Here is a 24,270-nt window from a genome sequence, read left to right on the forward strand (position 1 = left end):
TTACACTATATTCACTGATTAATTTCTATATTATTCTAGCAAATGTACACAAAGGTGCATGTTACCACTGTTGCTTTTCTTCTATAATGGGTCAATAGTGGTTTCTTAATGGGTCTGGAAACTTCTTTGCAGTCATATAAAATCTAAGCCAACTAAAACTGCATTACTATGGATTCATTGGTCGATTCTCATGGTCTCCCAAGAAATACAACTACATTTTAAACGCAGGTCAAAGGATAAGTAACTTTACGAGATTCTGTACTAAGATTTAATGGTTATTGCGTCAAATGAAGCCCAACCACTAATTCATGTGATGAAATCATGGGTCATAGGATTTGAGGCACTTTACAGCTCATCACACAAGATGGATAAATTGACCTGAGCACATTATATGATTTCATATGGTTCTTCTTCCATATCTGATGAAGATGACTGTAGCACAGGGTGATGCATTTTATCTTTAAAGGAATCCAAATATATCTGACACTGATTTGAGTATTCAAGGTTTCAAAAGTAAAAATGTAAGGCTCCTATTTTCTGAGGGTAATAACTTCAGTTCATCTCTCATGAGTTAAATGTTTTGATGTAATGCAGACCTGTAGGCAACACCTTCTTCTGTCTTCACCCTTGAGGTAAAGGAAATTTTCTTTTCTTTTTTAAATAGTTGTCTCTAGTTGTCTGTCAACTCTTTGAAGCATTCCTTCAAATCACATGCCATTTTAATTACACAAATGACAAATAAACTATAAAAACAAGACAGGAAATCAACTTTGAAAAACCTTTAATGTTTTTACCTGATTTTGGCCAGCTATGAAATATTTTTGCCAGTTTGCATGTACCAGAGATTTGTCCAATTATCATGGTGGAAAAGCACAAAATATCTCCGTCCTTTAATTAAATGTAACCCCAAGGTCTCAAACTTTCCTCTGCAAAATGAATAACCTCTCTATAACATCAAGCGTGTGTGTGTGTGTGTGTGTGTGTGTGTGTGTGTGTGTGTGTGTGTGTGTGTGTGTGTGTGTGTGTGTGTGTGTGTTTAAGTATGCGCATACTCTTGAGCACCAACTGAGTAACCTGGGTGGGCCAACAATCTCTCCCCAGACATATTACAACCATAATGCATAGTTGCAGTTGATGCCAACAGTTGGATCACTGCTGTCTTCCCCTTGTGCCTGGCAGTTAGAGGACTCATGGGAGACACATGTTATGGCAACTGCAGTCATAGTTACGATAAGTTGTGCCTGTATGTTTTGTATGAACAAGAACTAGAGAATGAAAGAGAGGAAAGTACAGTGAGAATCAAAGAGACAGAAACTAGTGAAAGGATTGTGTAGCTTATTTAGAGCCATTCAAAGCATTACATTATATATACAGATTGGGGATTTACCATAGCACTATTCAAACTTTCTAAATGAGTGCTTAACATAACTCTGGAATACAGTAGGTGTATTCTAGAAGGGCCTCCTCTTCAATGACACTCCTCGTGAGAAAAAAATAAAACAAATAAAAGTAATAATTACAGCTTAAAAATGGTATAACTGAAACAGAAGTTAAATGGCTGTCAAAAATGACAATCGACCTGTTACGTTTACAACAAACATGCTTCATTTGCTGTTGTAAAACTGTAAAAATGTACAATATGGAAATGTGAGTATTAAATTTGTTTCTTAAATATATCTTAAATACATTGTGTCTCAACCTGAAATGGGAATAATCATAGAGGCAACTGTGAGGCTTCTCTCCAGATCTTCTAAAACATCCTACGTGACACCAATGCTCTCCTATTTACACTGGCTCCCTATAAAATTTAGGGTTTAGTTTAAGCGTTTGGTGATCACTTTTAGAGCATTTCATGGTCAGATGGCTCCCTGTATTAATGAAAATTCACATGTAAACACTGCGTGTCTGAAATCAACTGATGAATGCTTGCTTGTGGCATGTGCAGTGCTTTTGAGGTCTAGCTCCCAACTTGTGGTACTCGCTCTTAACTGATACTGTTAGGATGAAGCTTAACACACACCTGTAGAGGATTGCTTTTATTTAGATGTGTCCATTTGTAGCATTTTTATTGTTGTATTGTAAAGCACTTTGTCACTTTTGGCTTACTTAGTTACTGATTCATATATACATATATATACATACTGACAAAATCTACACACACAGTCTCCAATGTGTGATAAATACATCCAGTGGACTGTTGTGTTAGCATTGATTCCAGCCAATCAGCCTGCAGCCAGCACAGTCCTAATCTAAGTATTCTCTGTAAGAAAGAGACTGCAGGGCTACATACAATCTTTCTTCATTCTCATTATCAGCTTACCTTTTTGTATATCATATGTCTGACAGTAGGAGCCATGGCTATTCACACTAACTTCTTACATCTATAGGCAGAGACAAAACTGAAAGTATCCTGAAACTATCCATTGCAGACAAAGTGCTGACAGTGCCAACTAGCTGGATTTGTACTGCCATTTTTACTAAAGCAGGGGAACAAGTACACTAGAAAGCATCTTTGTGATCGGGTCACAGCAGCCACAATAGCAATGAGTTCTCAAACCACTCCTATCTTGGAACATATCATTTGCTGATGAACTGAATAATTATACCATACCTCATATAGGTAGTTTCCAACACCTTATTAATAAAAGAGAAATTTAGGACATCTGTAAAGTTCCTTCGAGCATCTTGTGCACATTTGTGCACTGTCTATTTTTCAGAAATAGATTTTTTTAAAACTACCAAAGTCCTAAAAACAGTTTTTGTAGTAGTTCCTTCTACAGTAGGTAGCAGTACAGTTAAAAAGCGTATTTCCCTGTGTTGCCATGATAACAATATTCACAGTCTTTCTCTCTGCATAGCAACAGAAACAAAAAGCATCAGCAGGCATCAGCTTATCAAGCAAGCAAGCAAGAAAAAAAAATTTCAGGAAAGACCTTTTCCTCATCATGCTATTAGGCTAATAAACTACGATTAAAGACCACAGTGCCATCTATTTAAATTATCTTGGCCAACAAGCTAACAACATTTATTCATATTAGCTACAGTAATTTGCTAACAACAGGTGACAAATAGAGCAGGAAATAAGATGCTCCCCAGCGTTTCATTCATTAGAAGCTCATTAATATTCTCTACCAATCAGTCCAATTACATGTAACTTTATTGTATTTTGTAAGACTGTGATTAGTTTTATGGAGAGCTCTGCTGTTTGTTTCTGATTCGGCAGTAGCCACTTAGATTGCTGACCATCTGGACATACTTGGCCACATATGAACCTTGTCAATTGTCAGGGATAATTAAAGAAGCTCGGGCTTTTCATTCTATCATCTGATCTATTTTGTATTATACTCTTTATATACATTGATAAATATGTATTTATTTATGCCTTGTCAGTGGTCCTAATCTGTTTCACCGCTGCTGCTCCTGTGGTTGTCTTATCTGAAGTTTATTTTCTACCTAATAATGACATTTCTTGTTTGATGCTATTAAGAGATAATGAAAAAAATAGAGAAGATTTTACATATGTAAGGTAACCCCTTGTGTACTGTAGTGCCAACAAGAGTTTGTATTATGTATCGCATAAATGTGTTGGTTTAATTTAAATACTGAACAAATGGTCCATTTACATAGCTGACTGCTGTCCAGGAGCACTCTCCACCACGCAACAGATGGTCTATAATTTAGCGCTGTTATATTCTTTGGATCAAATTTGATTTTCACGCACTGTTTCAACCATGCGCTTCTATTCACACTCACGCAGTGACAGAGACGTCCATCCATCGTAGGCACCCACTCAAGCTCCCTCGTGCAAATGCACACGCACCGTTCGTGCTTCACGGTTTTACTGTGTGCAGTTGTGTCCACCAACCAATGACTGATCTCTGTGAGATGCTGCCAAGCTATTTCATAGTGACCACAGAATGTCATAGTTGGTATGAACTGTCGCTGCACAGACATATGGACCATGTCCTTTGGCGCGGGCATGCTTTGAATAAACATGGCTTGTTCACTGTTGACAGCAGCTATTGAACCACATGGTCGGTGAATCCGAGGCCTTGTTTATGCTGTGAGTTGAAAATAACGAAACTATTTGTTATACTGGTGAAATGGTGTTATAATGAGCAATGCAATAACTAATAAAATGCAACCCATCCAAAAAACATCTTCCATACAGATGTACAGCTTTATATATGTATTTATTTACATGCTATTGTTGCAAAGTTGCAAGCATAATAAACATGTTGTAAGAGCATTCGCTCAAAGTTTTACTTACAGTCTGTTATGTCTACCTTTTGTTCTATACCAGGTCCAACTCACGGACACGATAGCTTTTCTTCCTCAAGCATTTTGCAGTGAAACTAACATAAGAGCTGAGCAGGACATTAAATAAAGTACTGAGATGCTGCCTTCTCACAAGATACTTTGTTCTGCCCTGGTTGAAACAGGAAAGGCAAAGGACCAAAGAAAACAGAAAGAGACAAAAAACAAAGAGTGGAGCAAAGGAACAAATGAGAAGTTTCCATCATATAAATACATTGTAGTGCCCCTGTGTTGAGATGGAAGCAAGGTCAGACTGAGTTGAAGCAGTAGAGTTAAACAGTAGCAGGAATATTACTGTGCGCTTACTGGACAGCATTTTCTGAGTCAGTGCTTCCCTCTGGTGGCAACACAGGAAAAATGTTGGTCCAGATCCCAAAAAAAGTCCAGAGCTTACAGTCGATTTTTAGTATTTTATACACACACACACACACACACACACACACACACACACACACACACACACACACACACACAGAGAGAGAGAGAGAGAGAGAGAGAGAGAAATGTAAAATTCCTTAATGTGTGCAACAAAGCAATGAGCAGGTGAAAGAGTCTTAAGTAGCAGGAGTATGAATAAAAACAGAGTTTTGAGAAAGGTGTTATTTGGCTCTTGTGCACTGGCAGATAAGAGATAGCAGAAAATAATGTGTTTGGGTTCAAGAGCTTTGGCATGCTCTAAATTACATGAAGTCAAGAGAACTGCAAAAAAAATTAACATAATGCGGTTATATGGATTTGTATTACTGTGTTTATGTGTGTGAAATTATTGTGAGGACAGAAAATTGACATGCCACCATGCTTGTGGGGACCAACATTCACTTATGGGGACAAAATACCAGGGAAGCTATGGAAAGCATTATGTCAATTAGATGTCTTCACTAAAACATGAAAACAAGTGTGTGTGTGTGTGTGTGTGTGTGTGTGTGTGTGTGTGTGTGTGTGTGTGTGTGTGTGTGTGTGTGTGTGCGCGTGCAAGTTGTTTTCACTATTAAAAGTGGAAAGTTCTACATGAGCTTCCTGCCTCCCCACCACAAACAGATTCAATAAGACAGCTAGAACAGGAAAGAGCAACAGAATTCAGAATGGTGAGAACAAACAAAAAGACACCAGAAACAGAGAAACAGGAAACAAGAAAAAAACTCAACAAATTTATTAGCCTATTAGCTACAATGTAGAATTTTTAAACAACCTTCAAGCACAGAAAATAAATAGCAGACTTCAGCATTCTTCAAAATTGTGCTTTTCTACACAGGAAAAAAACTGATTACACTCAGAACTTGCACTAAGTAAACATAGGGATGAAATATGTTAAGGCACTGGAGGAATATGTCACATACAAAGGTCTTAAAATAGTATTTATAAAGTCACTTTGTACAACCTCATTCCTGGCCTGCTTCTTACTTGCTTGTACCTTAAAGAGAACAAATTTTTAAACCAGACTGGACTGTTTATTTTATACCAGCAGCATGACATGCACGGTTAAGTCTTAATTTGTTGGACAAAGACAGTTTTTCCTCTCTAAAACAACAATTGTGATTTTTAAATCAAACAATCAAGATGAAGATTGAGGTTGAGACTTTCAGCTTTAATTTGAGGGATTTACAAAATTATTTGAATGAAACGTTTAGTTAGTAGGATTACATAAACCCCTGTTTCCACCAACCAATTTCTCTGCCTTGAGAAATTCTTTGGTTGCTTTTGCAGTATTCTTTGGGTCATTATCCATTTGCACTGTGAAGCACCATCTGATCAGTTTTGCAGCATTTGTCTGAATCTGAGCAGAGTATAGCCATGTACACTTAACAATTCATCCTGCTACTTCTATCAGCACTCACAATAAAACATAGTGGACTGGTTTTACTGGCAGCCATACCTACCCATACCATACCATTGCATCCACCAATTCAATTCTTTGAATCTAATGAATATTTTGTCATGAACTAACACAGAAACAGGTTTCATAAGTCAGTCAACTGCCCAAATTCATTAGAGTCACTGAAAATGGAGCACTGTGTATAAGAAAACGTGTATTTCAGTTAAGTCAACACTTTTGTTAACCCTCTGATTTAAAACTTAATATCTGCACTTTGATTATATCCAGACTATTTGATTTTAAAATGCATTTTGGTGATGTGCAGTGACAAAAACCACAAAAACTTGCCTCTGCCTTTGTCCAGCAAATTCTGGACCTGACTGTAAGGTATTGGTTCATACTGTACATACATGCACTACAAGTTGAAATGTATTTTTTTCTGTTTATGAAATCATTCAGCAGACACAATAGATGTAAACAAGCTACTGACTCTTAAAGAAGTGTCCTCTGTAACATACATTTATGCAAAAAGTGACATACCTAATACAGTCTACACATACTCATCCAGACCTTATCCAGATTTATCCAGAAGTGATTTTTCAGCGATTTTTTTTTTGTCTTTTATGTCTTAAAGTGAATGTAAACTAAAAGATTCATAAAGACTGTCTTTACAATTTTCAGTATGCAAACTCAGGATGCTTTCCTTGTCTCATAACCATGTGTTGCCTTTATCACAGCTAAAAGAGTATCGAGGGACAGCTGTATACACTTAATATGTTGAGATTGCTTGTATACACCTGTGTGCAGTATTTTAGTATTCATATTGGAAGTTCTGGATTTCTCAACTTTTATCTCTGCAACAATGGAAGATGACACCACACATTACCGCAAATGGGCTTAACTAAAATTGTATATACTCCTCCTCCAGGATTCTAGGTGTGCACTTACTGTAATTCATCCATCTATAACTACAGGGTTGGAATCAGTGGAGTGGGCTAAGCACATAAGCAACACGCAATAAACAGTCTAAAAGGGTCCAGCACATTGCAAACTGTAAAGGACAAGCCCACACACACACACTCAAACGCACACACTGACACACATACAGACACAATAAAACTCCCAATGTTCACGAGCATGCTCTCACTCCAGCATTATTTCCTTTACTTATTTTAATCTCACTGATCCACAATCATATATTCCTTCAGCACCTTAGCGATACATTTTGTACACAGTGAGACAGCCAATCACACACACAGGCACACAGACACATACACAAAGTCTACTGGACATTGAGGGTGCGAGCAGACACTCCGTGGTGCCAGTCTCTCAGCTCGTTGTACTTGGGGCCAATCACCAACCGAGTGGTCTTGTTCACTCTGCCATCCAGCACAAGTAAGAAGAAGAAAGAAGAAGAAGCAGAAAAGGACACCAGAAGAGACATAAAAGAATGATTTAGGAAGAATAGGAATGTTGCCCTACAATCTCCATTAAGATGTGGTAAAAGCAATTGTATAATTGATATGGGAAGTACTGATCTTTACCATGTCCACTGAATCATGGCCATTAGTATGAATTGAATGGATGAAACCACACAGCTACATTCACATTCAAAATTATCTGTATGTTAGCATGAGTGATGTCAGACACGCAGTAACTCCACAAACCACCAAGAGCAATAGACAACCAATGGACAACCAACGGCGAGAATAAGGCCACAATGCAGTCATGGTTGCAGCACATCATGCAGCACAGCAAACCCGTCACATCCACAAACGACAATGACTAATAGAAAAAAACAAACCAAAACACTCATTTACACCTTAACTGGTAAATACACAGAGCAAGACTCTTAACTGCTGACATGCTCCAAAACAGCCTTGAGTAGCATTAGAGAAGAATGTAATGAGAATGGCTTTCTGAGCTTTCGGAGCTCAGAAAGCCATTCAGAATTGTGAAGTGCAGTACTCAGAGGTCTGGCTTTTGACTTAATGAATAAAATGTGATCCTTCCTCTGCTGTCTAGACAGGAAGAACCCACACAGCATCAGTGTGATTGCCAGAACTGTGCCACAAAGATTCAGAGTGAGAATCCCTGTTTGCTCCATAAAAGTGACTTTTATGTTATCGACATCCAGCTAACTCCACACAATCAATGACAATAAAAAGTCAAATTTGAGCATTTTCATTGCCATGCACTTACTTTGTCTTCTTGGCTGTGTCAGCTTCTTCATTTTGAACTGCAAGGGCAATAACATTAGACAAAGCATCACAATTATTAAGTTTGGTCAACAGTTTATATGCACTAATATTACTAATATTACTACTATACTGTAGTCAGGAGCATACCATTCTCAGTGCCAGTGATCTGAGCCAGAATCCTGAAAGATCTGGATTGGGTGGTGCCAGTACGTGGGCGCCAGTCCTCGGTGTCCTCCATTATGCGCTTTCTGCTGGCATCAGCGTGACTGGGAACATGGTAAAAATGGATGTCTGTATCCACAACATGTTTCCTAGGTACTCTGAGATAGGATAGGAAACAAGAGGATGCATGGGATCAGTAGATATACCTCCCATATAACTAAAGTAACAGAGATGGTGATTAATAACAGTGAGCTGGACACCACAACGTGTTATGATGTAAAAGCATGTTCGATTTTTTAGATTTTTAAGAGATTACCTAGATGACTTTAAATTAATATACAACGCACATTTTGAGGTTATTATACAAAATAATGAACAATCAAACTGTTAGATAATTAGAGGTATGTGAAATGAAAGTGTGCCACACTGTAAATATGTAAATGGACGCTAATTAGGCAAGGGCGAAGAGATCACACCGCAATCTGTTAAATGAATTTGGTGGCAAAGACACCAATAAAATACCTTGGTGGCAGGGGTTTTCTTTTAAACAAACAAGACAGAATAGAAATGAAAATAAACAAAATAAACGCACTATAATATAAAATATCTGTGCTGAGAATGAATGGATTTGTGAAAAGACTTACTTCAAAATACTTTGAGGTCCACTATAGTGGAAGTAAAGAAAGAAGACAGAGACAGAAATTGATTTACTCGTGATGAAAACTTTTATGGAAATCTTAGTGACTGGAGTGGAAAATAAAAAAAAAAGAAAAAAAAAAAAGATTCATAGACCACATCTACCAGTGCACGTACAACACAAAGCCAACAGAAGGAATTAACCAAAACAGGCTGGGTCTCTTTTCAGCCACATGGTGGTGTCACTGAACCGCATACAAAACAGTAGAGCAACACTTAATTTAAAACAGTTTGAAAAGTTGTGGTTTTATTCAAATCAAAGTGAGGAACATGCATATTTGAAACATAAAACTCATGAAGACTAAATTACTTTTGATCTTTACGTGTCTGTATGAACAGTACATGCATGCACAGCCACAACACACACACACACACACGCACACAGACACACACACATGGAAACAACGATTTTTTTCAGGCTCTGCTGTCAATAAATCACCTATAAATCCACTTCCACTAACAAACTCACCTAGCACATTCAATACAGACTGATTTATGAGTCTCTCAACACACTCTTGTTAAAGCAGCAGCTATGTGGGTGTGGCAGTGTTGACAGCTATGTGTTAGCCTGGTCACACACTTCCAGTACTGGGAGCATTTCATATTATATTCCCTGTGTGTGTGAGAGAATGTGTTTTGGATGCCACTCTGTCAGAATCAATAGTAGAGATTCATACTTCAGGGAAAATATAGTGTTGCCCCAGGAAAGTGCACCATAGTAAGTCTGATTTTAATTAGCTAAAGCATGTAGACCGCAGTGCTGCAGTTCTTGATTAATGTAAACCTGAAATTAGCCAAACCGAACAATAAACCATTTTTATTAGTAATCTTGGTAAAATACTATAAAAATGTCTTACTACTTACACATGGCTTTAATAATAAATAAGGAAAACGATTTATACTGTAAGATCTTAAATAAAATGTAAACAGTGAACTATTACAACATTTTCACATTGCATTATTAAAATGTAATGATAATAATGATGATATATTGTTATAATAATAATGAATAAAAATAATAAATAAAATGTAAATTAAAAACAGAATGCAATAATTAAAAAATCCGCAGGTGAACCGCTGAATACAGAAAGAAACAATAAAAAAAGATATATCTCGTAGATATCTCGTTGATACTGATATCTTGTTGTTTTGTATATGCAGTATTTTGCAGACTTTTAAGTTTTCTATGTCATGTCTAAGCATTTTCAAGATGTAATAAGTGTAAAATGATACACAAAATGCAAAAAGCCTTTTATAATAAATACACAATGATTGAAGGAAATTTGGGGTCTGGGAAACCTGTGCACTATTAATGCATGGCAATATACAGTTACACAGGTTTTTAGGCAACATATGCTGCAATTCATTCGTCTTTTAAAGAGAAGACCTTGCTTATTTCTGCAAGACAGCGCCAAACCACACTGTTTATGTTCTAACATGGTTCAATACTAATGGAATAAGGGTGCTAAATGTCTAAGCCTGTCAATAACTCTACACTTTTGGTGCATTATGAAAAAAAAGTGAAGGCTATGACTTCTGTCCTTTTCAACTTTTGTGTTGTCATTAATAAATAAATAAAGTGCATTCTTTTCTTCATTAGGTTTGGTACATTGCCAGAATGTTTTTTGGAAATTAGATTGCAGGTAAGTAAACCCACATGGAAAAGATCTATATAAATCTAATAAAGTTTGTATCTGTCTTGTGTGAAACTTGTATGAAAAGCATACAAGTGAAAACAGATATAATATACTTACTGAAACAATATATGAAAGTGGCCACTTTCATGAGTAAATGCAACTGATTCACTATATGAAGTAGGCCACATCTGATGCAAGTCTTTTATATGTTTTTTCTATTTCTTTTCCATATGGGAATGCATGCACAGAGAAGTCTGAACAGGTAACAAAGAAAAGTGGCCAGTTAATCATGTGACATGCTTTAGAGACTAACTTTGTCACTTGACGAGATGCTGCCGTCTGGAAAGCAGAGAAAAAAGGATTGAAAGGGACTGACAGTGACACACACACATGTAAGATATATATACATATATATATATATATATATATCTTACAGTAATATACACTGAAAGATATAATTCATAAATCCCCTGTGAAACAAACCGCACAAATTATTTGCAACATGCAGCATGCAAACAAGCAAGATGCAAAGCTGTATACATGCATGTAGTGCCAGGCTGTATGCATATCGGCAACAGTAGAAAATAAATAGAATAGATACACCTGCTATTAAGCATACATGGAAATATAGATCAAATCATAGTTTGGTCTGTGTAATTATGTAGACATAACGGTGACTATGTTTTCAATGTGTATATAATTTCTACACATTTCATATACAGCTGTGAAAGTAAATCTTTTAGATGGATTGTGAATGATTAAAATGATGTAATATGTGAATCTATTAGTGAAAACAGGAGCAAAGGAGTAACTTCAGTAACTAAAGTTAAAAAGAATGTTGAGATATGTTTGCTAATGAGATTAGCTATCGATAAAAAACTACAATTCTAAAGAAATATCAATTTCAAGATTTAATAAAGTAGTTTAATTACCTGAGGTGGTATTAAATGTTAACTCTGATACATGAGATAGGCCATGTATGTGACTAAAATGCATCACTAGTCTCTAGTGTGTACGTGCGCACGTCTGCACGGTGTAAGATTATATTGTGCAGATCACTAGTGACTGCTGAGTCTTACAGAAAGAGAGACCACTGACTAGTTTCAAAAGCGCTCAGAGAGAAAATGTAATTGGAACGAACTGATAAATTATGAGTCAGAGAAGGAGCGGTCCACTTGGCACCTCCTATTTTCAAAACTATTTAATTAAAAAAATGAACAAGTTAAGGACACTAAAAATTGCCAGTGTAGGCATTTGCACATGTTTAAATTTATATGATTCCAGACTGAACACTTTACGGACTAATTCTTTCTTAAAATAAGAGCAAAGAGAATACCAAACTACTAAAGTTACCAATGGAGGATATATATTTAGACAGAATACTAACAGCATCATAGCTTAGTTATACTCACTATGGCTCTAGAAAGGTTGAAAGACGAGTTGAGACAGAAAAGGAGGAAGAGTATATGATGGCAGATACTGTATGTTGGTGAAGACAGTTCCATGCAGCTATGATGTGAAAGATGGTGATTGATTTAAAAGAGAAATAGAGTTTTAAAAAATATGACAGAGAACACGAACATGATGAGAATAGTTATTGACTCCATCTTTCTCGTCATCCTTCCAATACGCTTATAAAGGTCAACAGTGGAGAGGTTCTCCTTAGTGATTCGTGATAAAATGAAGACCTATGAGCGCGATGTGCTCACAAGCACAAAAAATAGAAGTGAGACTGCACCTGCATTTAAACAAGTTAAAATGAGGTGATATCCTCCCACAGCAAGCGTCATGGCATGTTTTATTTACTATTTTAAGAAAACTCTGGAAGCTATTTACTATGTTTAAGAAAGCACGCCTAACTGTTTGTCTTTTCTTATTTTCACTGAATTTCAGAATTGAAATGATCCTGATCAGGGGGAATTGATTTTCATGTTTCTTTGGTCTGGCACCTAGAAAATTTTCCCAGATGTTTGCAAACTTGCGCTTTCTTTTAGGAATGTTGGCAAAGGATAACTGAAATATATATTTGGATATTATGTGCTGTAAGAAGTAATGCATTGGACTTAAAGTTAACTATAACCTTGTAAACATGTCCTAGAGAAACACCACGGGTTACTACAGGTTACTGCATAAATTGGTATTTCAACTGGTGTTTGAATTTGAACCTGGTAATCATCCAGCAGGCACGGTAGTAAAAATGTGCAATAATACCCATAAGGAGAGCAAACAGACGGTCTCAGTGTATAAAACTGAGGAATGTGAAAGAGCCGAGAACGGTTAATTGTTTGAACCAGTTTACAAAGCCACCACTCACCCATTAAACTGCAGTGGTAAGGCTCCACCCTGACTCTCCAACAGGCCCCGCCTCTGCCCCATGGCCACCTCACACGCATTCTCAGTGGAGTACAGGTTGATTGGTGTGTTATACACCGAAGGCTGAGGCGGGACGAGGACAGGGGGGGAGGAGGAGGCAGAGGATGGATAAGAGACAGGAGGTGGAGAAAGAGAAGGAGGACGAGGACTAGTATGGAAGGATGCAGGTGTAAAGGCAGAGGACGGAGAGGGGATGGAAGTGGCAAAAGGGGACCGTAAAGGAGGGTGTTCACTCTCTGATTTGCAGTCCCCGTAAGGTCTGGGGGCCTTGTTGTTGGACACAGCAGAGTGGCTGAATGAATAATCATGAGGATGGGGTGGAAGAGGAGGATGGGCAATGGCTACCGGTTTTATGATGTCTGATCTGTTGCCCTACCGATACGAGAGAAAAGCATGCAAATACAAACACAGATAAATCACATCAAATCACACACTATGCTGATGTTTCCCAGGTTACATATTCATGTCTATATGTTTGTCTAGTATAAGTAGTTCAGTTAACACAGTTTAAAATAAACTTCAATCATAATTTCTTTATTTTAAAAAAACTAGGGAAACACCAGTATACCTGACTGTAATTCATGGTAACCATAAAACATAGCAAATGAATCAAGACAAAAGTGGTGGTCATGCAACAAAACAACTTCTAACCGCTAAAAAGAAGTCACTAGAGAACAAGGAACCCCAGGTGACAGCTTTTTAATTACTTTACTTTTACTTACTTTTACTTTAATGAATTCATTTGTTTATTTTACTCTTTTCTGGAAAAAGGAGTTTTGGCCACATGTTTCACTTTGCACATGACTACACAGACAAACACAAATATGCAGCTACTCTAAATCCAATTATTCACCTGGGATGCCTTGCTTTAATTAATGAGTGATTAGTATTTGCACTTTGAGCTGAGTTTCATATTTTTACAGTACCTTTGGTGCAACAGGAGGAGGTTTAGAAACACTGGGGGCCCTGAAAGGAAGAAAGAAAAAGGGAAAGGAAAACTTTATGAGTTATGATGGCACACCACTCTTTTTTTTATTTATTTTTTTATTTTATTATTTCCTTTCAAACATTGTGACTTTAAGCCAGCACCATGCGGCTAAAATTACACCAGCTCTTCCACACTGTTTGCTAATGTTTATAGAAATATTAAAAGTGCTAATACCATACTGTCATTTTTTAGGTTTTGCTGAGGTTTATTTAAAAAAACCCCCAAAAAAACAAGCGGTTACAGTGAATTACAACTAAACCCTTGAGCTTTCAGCATAGAAACCAAGACTGAGAAACGTTTCTGTCATCATTTATGAGAGCACCAAAAGAGGCCTGGTGTGTGTCTATGCATGAAACAAATAAATTCTAGTTACTGGAGCTGAAAATTGTGGCTTCTTTCAATCTGTCTAAACTAAAGGCAGCTGTTTTTAGTTCATAAAGACCTCTATTAATCTGATACAGTTGGTGTTTGATACTCTTGATGTCACTTTAAGCTCTGATCTCCCCTAAAGGTCATCTGAGGAGCATGTCTGGAACTCCCTACACTCTTAACTTTGCCCAGAAGTAATTCTGGCTTAGCACTTCATAGCAATACTAATTTTACTGAGATCCTTTTTCATCTGTTGACAATATTCTTTGCTGACTTGTGTGGTTTAAAATGACATCAATGCAACAGCACCTAATTAATGCAAATAAGTGAATCAAATCAGCAACAGTAAACACTCGAGATCAACTTTTGTGACACTACCAACAAACAGGTACACATGGAACAAATGACAAACGGTTGTGCAGTGCTACACGGCTTGATTGAGGATGTAAAAAAGGGGGGTCATATGTAAGTTAACATAAATTAAAGGTTAAGCAAACTGCACAGTAACTGCAGACATGTAAATATCAGCTGCTTTGCATTCCTTTCAGAGCAATCCTTCATGAAACTTCCTCAGGGAGGTTCATGTCCTTCATCTCTGTAAATCTGAACCGGCACCCTTGTAGTAGCTAGAATCTCATCAGTCTCCAGACACAGATACGGACTTGGCTTTTTCTCTTTTTCTCTTGTTCCACACTAGTTTTGTTTTGCCAGAACTGAGATAATCACAAATCATATTTGCAGCAGGGACAGTTTATGGGCAAATGTTGTGTTGAACAGTTACACAACAGATTTTATCGTGGCTGTAACTTTCGTAGATTTTGAACACAGGAATTTATGCAGATCCCACACTCAAACAACACATTTTTACTTTTAGGAAAAGGAAATAAGAGAAAATAACTGGCCTAAGCAAAGTATCTGTAACAGGCTTTTCGGCACTCCAGGCTGTATTTTGACCCCAGGAACCTTTACTGATAAAATTCTTTGTGCATAGACATCCTGATTGTGGTTATTGCACTTATCTATCACAATAGGTTGATTGTAGTGTCAATTACATTCCTGTTTGCAACAATTCAGCTCATCTTTCCTTTTTGTGTGTCAGTAAGTCACCTGTATCCTCTCATCTCCTGACGGTTTGGGTTCGTTTCCATGGACACACTAAACCATAAACAGTCCAGCATATCCCCACGGCTAATCTGGGGACAGCCATGATCTCATGAGCACAACCAATACCATGGAAATATGTGTGGCACATCGGGGTAGTAAGGGGAACACTGGGTTAGTCAGAAAGGTATTTCAAATCTGATACCGTCATCTCTGTGAGCCACTGCCTTGATTACACCGCACCTATAACTGGAAAACACTAGCATGGAAATGGTTACAGTCACATGTTAGGAGGAAAAGATGGCTGTTAGAAAGTGAATATAAACAGCAGTCTAATTTAACTCACAGAGGTTCAGATCTGTCCTCACAGTCAAATTGAATTTTAGGTTTCAAACAAGAAACCTACAGTTTTAATAAGATGTGTCCTCTGACTTGGCTCAACCTTGGCAGAACTCATGAGAGCATCAAGGTTAATCTTCCTGAAACTTAAGTAGCTGTTAATAACAACTCAGAACTGGAGAAAGTGTGTGTAAAAATGTCCTTGCACTTGGTAAAAGTTACACACACAATCAGCAGTCACTAAATAAACAAATAACAGTTTTATTTTTCTTTAATTTTGATAAATTGCCACAACATAACAGCGATATGATGGGTTATAAGAGAAGATGTAAAACCTTAATGTTTCTTCATAAGTGAAAAGTGAGGCTCCTAAATTGAACTGCTGCTATAGACACTGATAGTGTGACAGCGACAAACATAGCAGTTCATCTGTCCTGGACACCAAATTGGAAACACTGTGTGTGCATCCGTGTGTTCTTTGTCTTAATGTAGCGATCCATTTAGGGGTTAAGTTCACAGCAGCTGCTATAAAATCGGTTTCTGCTCCCTGCCTGATGCATTTTTTATCTGTCCATGTTTCGTGTTAACTGTCAGGCTCTACATGCCTGTCTCTGCTTTGCTCTGTTTAATGTTCATGGACATTTTATTACATAACAGTGTGATTGCTAAGGATAAAAAGAATATAATATAAACTGTGTTTTTCTTTGTATGCTGGTAATCAGTAGTTGAGCTTGTATCAAATTGTCTACATTTTCATCATTAGATTTTTCACTGTTTGCGGAGGATAATGTAAAAATTAGATTCTGTGGTTTGGGTGGGTGTTGGTGCAGCATCATGTTAATATTAAATTTAATCTTGTGTGTTATTTCACTAATTACATAGCTCCAATGTGTATCTTTTAATTTGTTTTATAGCAGACTTGATAGATTAATTGACCTCATCATGAAGAGCAGGTATCTCTTTTTCGTCTCCTCTCAAATCACCCACATCATACAATCGCGGCTGTTCCATGTTCTCAGTTGTGCATTTGTTTCTAATCTCTTTGGTCTATTCTTGCTCAAATGACATCATTGAGTGATGTTTCCAGGGCTGTGCCCTGACATGCCATCAACTTCACCGGCAAGGAACTAACACTACTGAATCAGTAGGAGATTGTTGCCCGTATGTGTGTCTGTGTGTGCGAGTTAGGAGCCGTTAGCAGGCAAAATACGTGTAGATTATACTACACAAGCACAATATACACAGAGATGCACAAATACCCACATTCACGTGTAAGAATTTTAAAATTCTTTAAGTAAGTGTTTTGCCATATGGATGACACAATCGCTAGAGGTGGCGAAACAACAAAGATCCAGTTGTTCACAAAAACGTCACATGCACACGCAGAGAGGGTGGGGTGACAGGACAGGTTGGTCCTGGAAATGTTGCTGGGAAAATGCAATAACACAGACCACAAGGGCCAGTTTATACACTCCATGGGACATGCTCCTTCAAATAAGCGTTCATGAATGCAAACACACACATGGAGGCACAAAGTGCGTCTGTCCAAGTTTATTTTTAGATTTAGTACACCCTAGCATTTCTTTCTTTCTTTCTTTTTTTTGCTCACATGTTTTTAACAACCATGAACACTGATTTGCATACAATTTGTCTTTTTTGGGCAACTCTTTTGCAGGATAGAAATATTTGGGATTACACAACTGGAATCAAAACACTTTGAACCAAGTAGATCCAAAGATAAAAATATGACAACATTCTATTGAATTATTGAAATTGATTAATTGACTCCTAGTCCATAACACAGCTAAAATAGTAGAGTGAGGAAAGAATACACATTTTATCAAGTGTCAAAATGATACTAGGAAAAACTTTGATAAATTTTTCACACTATATAGGAACTTATTCAGCTAGTCTGAGAGGACACATCCTTTTTTACTGTGAAGATTTAAGGGTTTTAGAAGCTCCTTAATTTACATACAAACATAACTGTGCCTTTTTTAGGCAGTACTTTACAAAGCAACAACAAAAAAACATTTCCTCTTAGCGCTTCCCAGTTTTTTCTTCTTCTTTATTATTTCAGCTCTCACCATTTGTATCTGTCTCTGTTCTAATCATCTTGCCTTTCTTTCTAACTTGCCTTCCTGCCTTTCATGTAGATTCTTTTTCCTCTGGACCCCTAGAGTGAGGTCACCCTTTTTAAACAAAAGAGATAATGACTTAGAGAATAAACAAAGACATCTAAAATGTATGCAGTCGTCATTCCCGAAGGTGGGACACATACTCTTAGCCTTTGTGTATTTATTTCTTGTTCTGTACCTTATTAGGAAAAAAGGGAGATGAAGAGGATGGTTTGGTTTCAATCTTTTCCCAGTTCTACCTTAAACTGGAGCAGACAGACACACGTGTGCAGGAGAAAATGCCGGGGAACCACTAAAAATAGAGCGATTGGCAGGATTATTGCCACATGTGGTTCACCATTTGGGTGTTTGATAATCAATTTCTGTGTGCAGTGATTAGAGAGGACTTGGTCAGTGTTGTTATGATGTGATCAAATCCAACAACATCTGCATTTGCTACTATTTCCATACCAATACTATTTACTAGAAATGGTCCTTAAATAGATCTGGAAGCTGACTCTGACTGTCATTATCGGCCCTCACGTTAGGCAAGGCCATATGAGAAACATCTCCTAATGTAGCATTACAAGGCTGTGCGTGTGTGTGTGTGTGTGTGTGTGTGTGTGTGTGCGCGCGCATGTGCATGTGACAGAACTCTACTCATGTCCATTTATCTTGGTATGAGTGTGTTTTCCTCCACATTTCTTATCCTCTCCATCCCACCATTATCTCTACACTGGCCTCAGCAGGCCTTTCAAATACATATGACATCACATGAGGCCCTAAAAGGAGCTTTGAAAGTGACCAGACCAAAAAAGCCACAGCAGTATCTTCAGTCAGTCAAATAAACTTAGTCTGAAACAAATAAAGACATACAAGTAGTATTCTCACAGCTGCATTTTAGGTGTTCGTCAGTTATTCTCGTATCAAGAAAGATCAACATTATGCAGCTCACGATAAATGGGAGGTGTTTTTTAAAAATCTTTTCTACATTGTTTTAGTTCTGTCCTCTTCCATAAATGCACATGCCAACACAAATACCCGGGGTACAAACTGACCATGGTTTTCATGGATGCAAGCTCTTAAGATACAACAATAATCTAGGCCTGCTTATCTGATGGGCCACAAAAGCTTGCATGTAACGCTGACACAACCTACTGCTAATGCAGCTAGATTACATTCAGTTTAATACTTCTTAGTATACAGTTGATTTTAAAATCGCTACATTTAGGTAAATACACATTGCATTTTATAGATCTTGCAGATCTTCCTCAGTAATCTTTCTGTCTGTAGTTTACTTCTAGAAACTTGGGGTTAATAGTGGGAAAGTAATAAAGAGGCAACACAAGCCTGAACATATCACAACTGTATTTACTCTGGTGACATGGCAACAAATATTTTTTTATAGTAATTCACTTTCTAACAAAAACACAGCAGTTGACTGGTACCCTAAGGAGTCTTAAAGCAAATCATGAGAGGAAACAGACCCATTAAGTTAAACCCCATCAGCGCAGGAGAAAGGAGGTAGTGTTAGAGTCTGCTGGTCAACAGTACTAAAGGCAGTACCTCTATAACCATAATGTGTATTTCTCCACAGTAAGTGGGAAAAAATTGTGTGATAAAAACTGTGAATAAAAATCCAAAACATGAGTCACAAAACCTAGAGTCTACTGCCAATACACATAGTTTATAGAGTCAGTATATTAAGTACATTAAACAGTAAATCAATGAAAAACCATTTAAAATCTCATGCTCTATTATAAACTACTGCTGAAGCACAGATGAAATAATTTAGGGTAATAAAACAGATGCAGTCGTTTACAGTATTTAATTTTTTTTTAGATGTTTTCCAATTTTATGAAACACTAAAGTCTTGTAATATATATCTTTTAGAGGCAGAGGGCAGATGGTTTGTTTTTACATGAAACTTTAATGCAACTGCTGAGTGGTTGTTTAACGGCACAGAGTTGATCTGAATGCTTGCATTGTTTCTAGACTAGCAAGGCAGTAAATAGCAGAGCTAGAATCCTGAGTTGTCTTTTTAAATCTAATTTAAACTTTTACAGCCTTCTTTCACAGGAGACTGACCGAGAAGTAAAACTTTGGATCGTGGTTTGAGGAAGGCATCCATCTCAGTCAAGTCGAGCAGCCGCCTCTACTTTTTTTGATATACTGAAAAAAAGTAAATTGGGTGGTTGTTACATTTAAAAAAAAGTCGACCGTGTAATTTGAACACAAAAATGTAATGTTGCTATCTTGAACGTAATTAAATCATGTAGGATCTGTACGAAATTTAACAACTTAATTTGTTCTTGTTGAGATGACCTGATACAATCTAGTAAGAGTGGTTAGTGTCTTTAAGACTGATCACAAGATCACACGAGATTTTAAACCACAGGAAAATCACTGGAGGCAGACAACTTCACCCACACCCTGTGCATGCTAGCACTATTTATTGTGGTTTAACCTGTCAAGGACAAAAACATAAAGAAGATTCTGCATCAAGCCTTGAAATCATAACTTTCCTACTTTTGATAAGCCAGGATTGGTGGCGTGGTGGTTAGTGCTGTAAGAAGGTTCTGGGTTCAAATCCAGAGTCTGATGCAAATGGATGTTTGTCTCTATGTGACAGACTGGTGAGCTATCCAGGGTGTACCCTGCCTTGTAACCTATCACTCCAGGGTTATAACCCTGCAACCAGGCTAAAGATAGGAGGATGGTAGTTGCTGTAGATCCATTAAATTTTTATGGTAACCAGACTCTAGACTTTGTTAAACATTATGTAATATGAAGACAACATGTAGTATTTAAGTGACGAAGTAGTACTGGGGTAAAAGTTATTGAATAGTGTTGACATAAAATGATAAAATTGTAAAGGATTGAAATATTCCAAGAGCTCAACTTACTTCATCTAAACATGTTTCAATCGCGTTTTCTGAACACAAAATGCACAGGTTTGTTGAATATGAATAAGTTGTGTTGATTTAACTCGTTTGTTTAAGTTTCTGCCAAAGCAAAACATTTGTGTGCAACCAATGTCCACTATTGAATTAAGTAAATCCAACATGGCCTTTTTTTCAGTGTAGGGGGTCATGTAATTGTTGGCGCTTTGTAAATAAAATAAAATTAAACTGAACTAAAACTTCTCATTACAGCTATCTGTGGTTGCAAGAGCATTACACCAGCCAACTTTGACCTTCTGTCTTTGTGTTACACAGACAACTGTTCGGCAGCAGAGATTAAGGGTCACCAGGATCTATTCATGTCTGTCATCAGGACCCATCAACAAGGTAACACACAGATGGCAGATGGCAGTAGTATCCAATTGTTTGAATGTTATAAATAAATTAATAAATGAACAATTAAAAAATAAATAAAGTTAGATTATAGAATTTTGAAATATTAAGCCTTTTTTTGCAAGACCGTATTAAGGCCTTAAATACTCTTGCGCTGCTGGAGTCTGATAGCTATGCAAAAGATGGGGGAAGGTTGTGCTGTTTTTTTAATATATAGTCATGTGGATGCTAACCTGCAAGGAGAGAAGACTACTGATGCTTACTTTATCTACACTTGAAATGTCTGCTTACTTTTAAGCAAGGTCATTAATCTATATTTAAATTTCTGTTTAATTCACTAGAGCATTAGTTGGAGGAACATCCATAACTGTAGCATGTATGTATATACAATAATAAGCACCCTCCCTTCCCAGAGAATAAGTTGACTGTTATTTATTTACACGGGGCGACCGTGGCTCAGGGGTTTGGGAATCGCATCTGTAACCGGAAGGTCGCCGGTTCGATCCCCGGGCTCTCTGTCCTGGTCGTTGTGTCCTTGGGCTAGACACTTTACCCTACTTGCCTACTGGTGTTGGCCAGAGGGGCCGATAGCGCGATATGGCAGCCTCACTTCTGTCAGTCTGCCCCAGGGCAGCTGTGGCTACAACTGTAGCTGCCTCCACCAGTGTATGAATGTGAGAGTGAATGAATAGTGGTATTGTAAAGCGCTTTGGGTGCCTTGAAGAGCGCTATATAAATCCAATCCATTATATATATATTTTTTTTTTTTGTGTGTCCCGTTTGGATCTTTAGCCATCAGAATTGTTGTCTTAAGGCCAAGAAAGATGCCAAGCGGATTTATTTTACCAAGTGGATCATCATGGCCTTGCCATATTGGTCCATTTGATTGACCTTTATTATAATTATGAATTTATTTTATTTTCAGTTGCTACAAACGGGACAGACATGACTGGAGGATAGGACAGGGAGAAAGAATGAAAGAAAGAGAGGGAGAGAGAGAAAACCAAAGGGGAGAAGAGACGGTGAGAAGGGGGGGAAGAAAGAAAAAAAAAGAAAAACAAACAAAACACCTGGGTCACCTGTATGGAGAAAAAAAAACAGAAGAGAAAGCAAACAACAAAGAGCAACATAATAAAAAAAACAGCACCATCACAATAAACTAGCTAGCAGTAGATAACAGTAGAAACGATATTGTGCAGCACGCAAGATAGACAGCGCACAATGTGCTTTGAGGCAGCAGCCAAGAAAGCTGTAGTCCGCGTCTGTGAATACCCGTGTGTACACCTGTGTGCATACCTGTGTGGATCAGCATGCTTGTATTCCAAAGGTTTCTCCATGTAACGATCTGCTAGGGAGTGTGGGGAGCCATAGCCCCGTCCACCAGGGTATGAAGCAGGTATGGAGGAGATCCAGGCCCCAGATATCCAGAGGCCCCAGAGTTCAAGGACACGAGGAAGACCACCAAAGGGGGGGAACCGTGCCACCCTCCTGGGAAGAGCTGAGTAGAGCCCCAAAGGAGAGGTCACCTCGCAGCTACAGAGCAGAGGCCAGAGGGGGTTGCAGTGGCGTGCCCGCGGGCTCTGCCGGCAGCCAGCGGTGCCAGAGAGGACCGAGCTTCAGGCCCAGAGGCCAGAGGCCTGAGGGCATCCCACCCCCCGGAAGGAGCCCAGCCGGGCCACAAGCACCCGGCCCCGCTAATTGGCCACCAGGAGTGAGCCGGTACATACATGATCGCCCAGCCCCAGACGACAAGGACCACCAACACACCAACGTCTGAGGGGATCAGCCACTGGCAGAGAGTGTGGTGAGGGGAGATAGGCCTCCGTACTTTAGAGGGCCTGAGATGTACCCAGAGAGGTTGAGTCTAAGACCCAACCTGACATATAGACACAGACGAACAGGCACACGCGGACACAGACGTGCATTCCCACCCCATATGCACAACCAAATACTCGGCACTCACCCAACATGTAGACAGACACAAATAGACACTGCACAGACAGTCACACTCCCCAAACATACTCTATATCCCAGGTCCAGGTACCCCCGCCATCAGAGGGGCAAGACGCACCTAGACCCAGGAGATGTAACCCTTCTCTCTGGGGTGGAGGCAAGCGGACCACCTCCTTATCTGCTGTTGACTGTTATTTCTAAAATCAGGCAATGACAACACCTGGTGACACATCGGTCAGCTGAACTTTCTTGAGGCAAATACTGCACACAGCTTCGCCTCTAGTAGCTGGATCAGTTATCATCTGAGTCCCGAAATAGTCCTGTAAAATTGTTCGCACAACTCGCAGTCACCATCTTTTCAGCACCCCCCTTTTCCATCTTCTTCTAACTATAAATGTCATCATAGTATCACTTTAATAGAAAGATGAGCACCTGTATTTATGATGGTAGAAATACTTTTCTAAATGCTGGAATTATGGTAATGTAATACTGTAATACTAACAGGTAGGGCTGGGCTATATCATACCGTTCATGATGATACCGGTGTAATGTTGGGCAACGATAGGAAAATGAAATATCGCGATAGAATATGGGTAAAACGCGCATGCGCAGAGCCTTTGTTTACATACGCACATGGCGGCGACGCAGAATGAGAAGAGTGAAAGTGGATCGTTAAATGAAACGGATGAACCAGAATTGGTTTGTATAAATGCTGCAACTTCAGTGGTGTGGAACTGGTTTAGCTTTCATCTGTCAGATACACAACAAAGCACTATTTTTGGTAGAGCATGCTAGCGGGCCGTCGTTATTACCGTGTTGTTTGGAAAATACGGCACACTTAAAATCAATCCTTTGATTTTTGATTTTTTTTTTTTAAGTGAAAATACATTGATGGTTTTTTTTTTTGC

General features: G+C 38.3%; 1 protein-coding gene across 4 annotated transcripts in view; it reads right to left on the reverse strand.

Moving 5' to 3' along the window:
• The window catches only part of pdlim5a (PDZ and LIM domain 5a), a 65,389-nt gene that overhangs the window by 11,171 nt on the left and 29,948 nt on the right, over nucleotides 1-24,270 (reverse strand). Inside the window, exons 4-9 of one of the 4 annotated variants that reach the window (XM_085475567.1) lie at nucleotides 14,126-14,165; nucleotides 11,140-11,165; nucleotides 9,138-9,158; nucleotides 9,016-9,033; nucleotides 8,479-8,651; nucleotides 8,333-8,369 (exon numbers count right to left, since the gene is read on the reverse strand). In XM_085475567.1, the coding sequence (XP_085331693.1) occupies nucleotides 8,333-8,369; nucleotides 8,479-8,651; nucleotides 9,016-9,033; nucleotides 9,138-9,158; nucleotides 11,140-11,165; nucleotides 14,126-14,165 (315 nt within the window). Of the gene's footprint in view, nucleotides 1-8,332; nucleotides 8,370-8,478; nucleotides 8,652-9,015; nucleotides 9,034-9,137; nucleotides 9,159-11,139; nucleotides 11,166-13,140; nucleotides 13,572-14,125; nucleotides 14,166-24,270 lie in introns of all 4 variants that reach the window. The other 3 variants (XM_085475568.1, XM_085475569.1, XM_085475566.1) reach the window with 3 other exon arrangements.

This window comes from Copadichromis virginalis, linkage group LG12 (genome assembly GCF_057382275.1).
Source record: "Copadichromis virginalis isolate Kocher_CV1m ecotype Utaka linkage group LG12, C_Virginalis_male_GT1.1, whole genome shotgun sequence".
Classification (NCBI taxonomy): Eukaryota; Metazoa; Chordata; class Actinopteri; order Cichliformes; family Cichlidae; genus Copadichromis; species Copadichromis virginalis.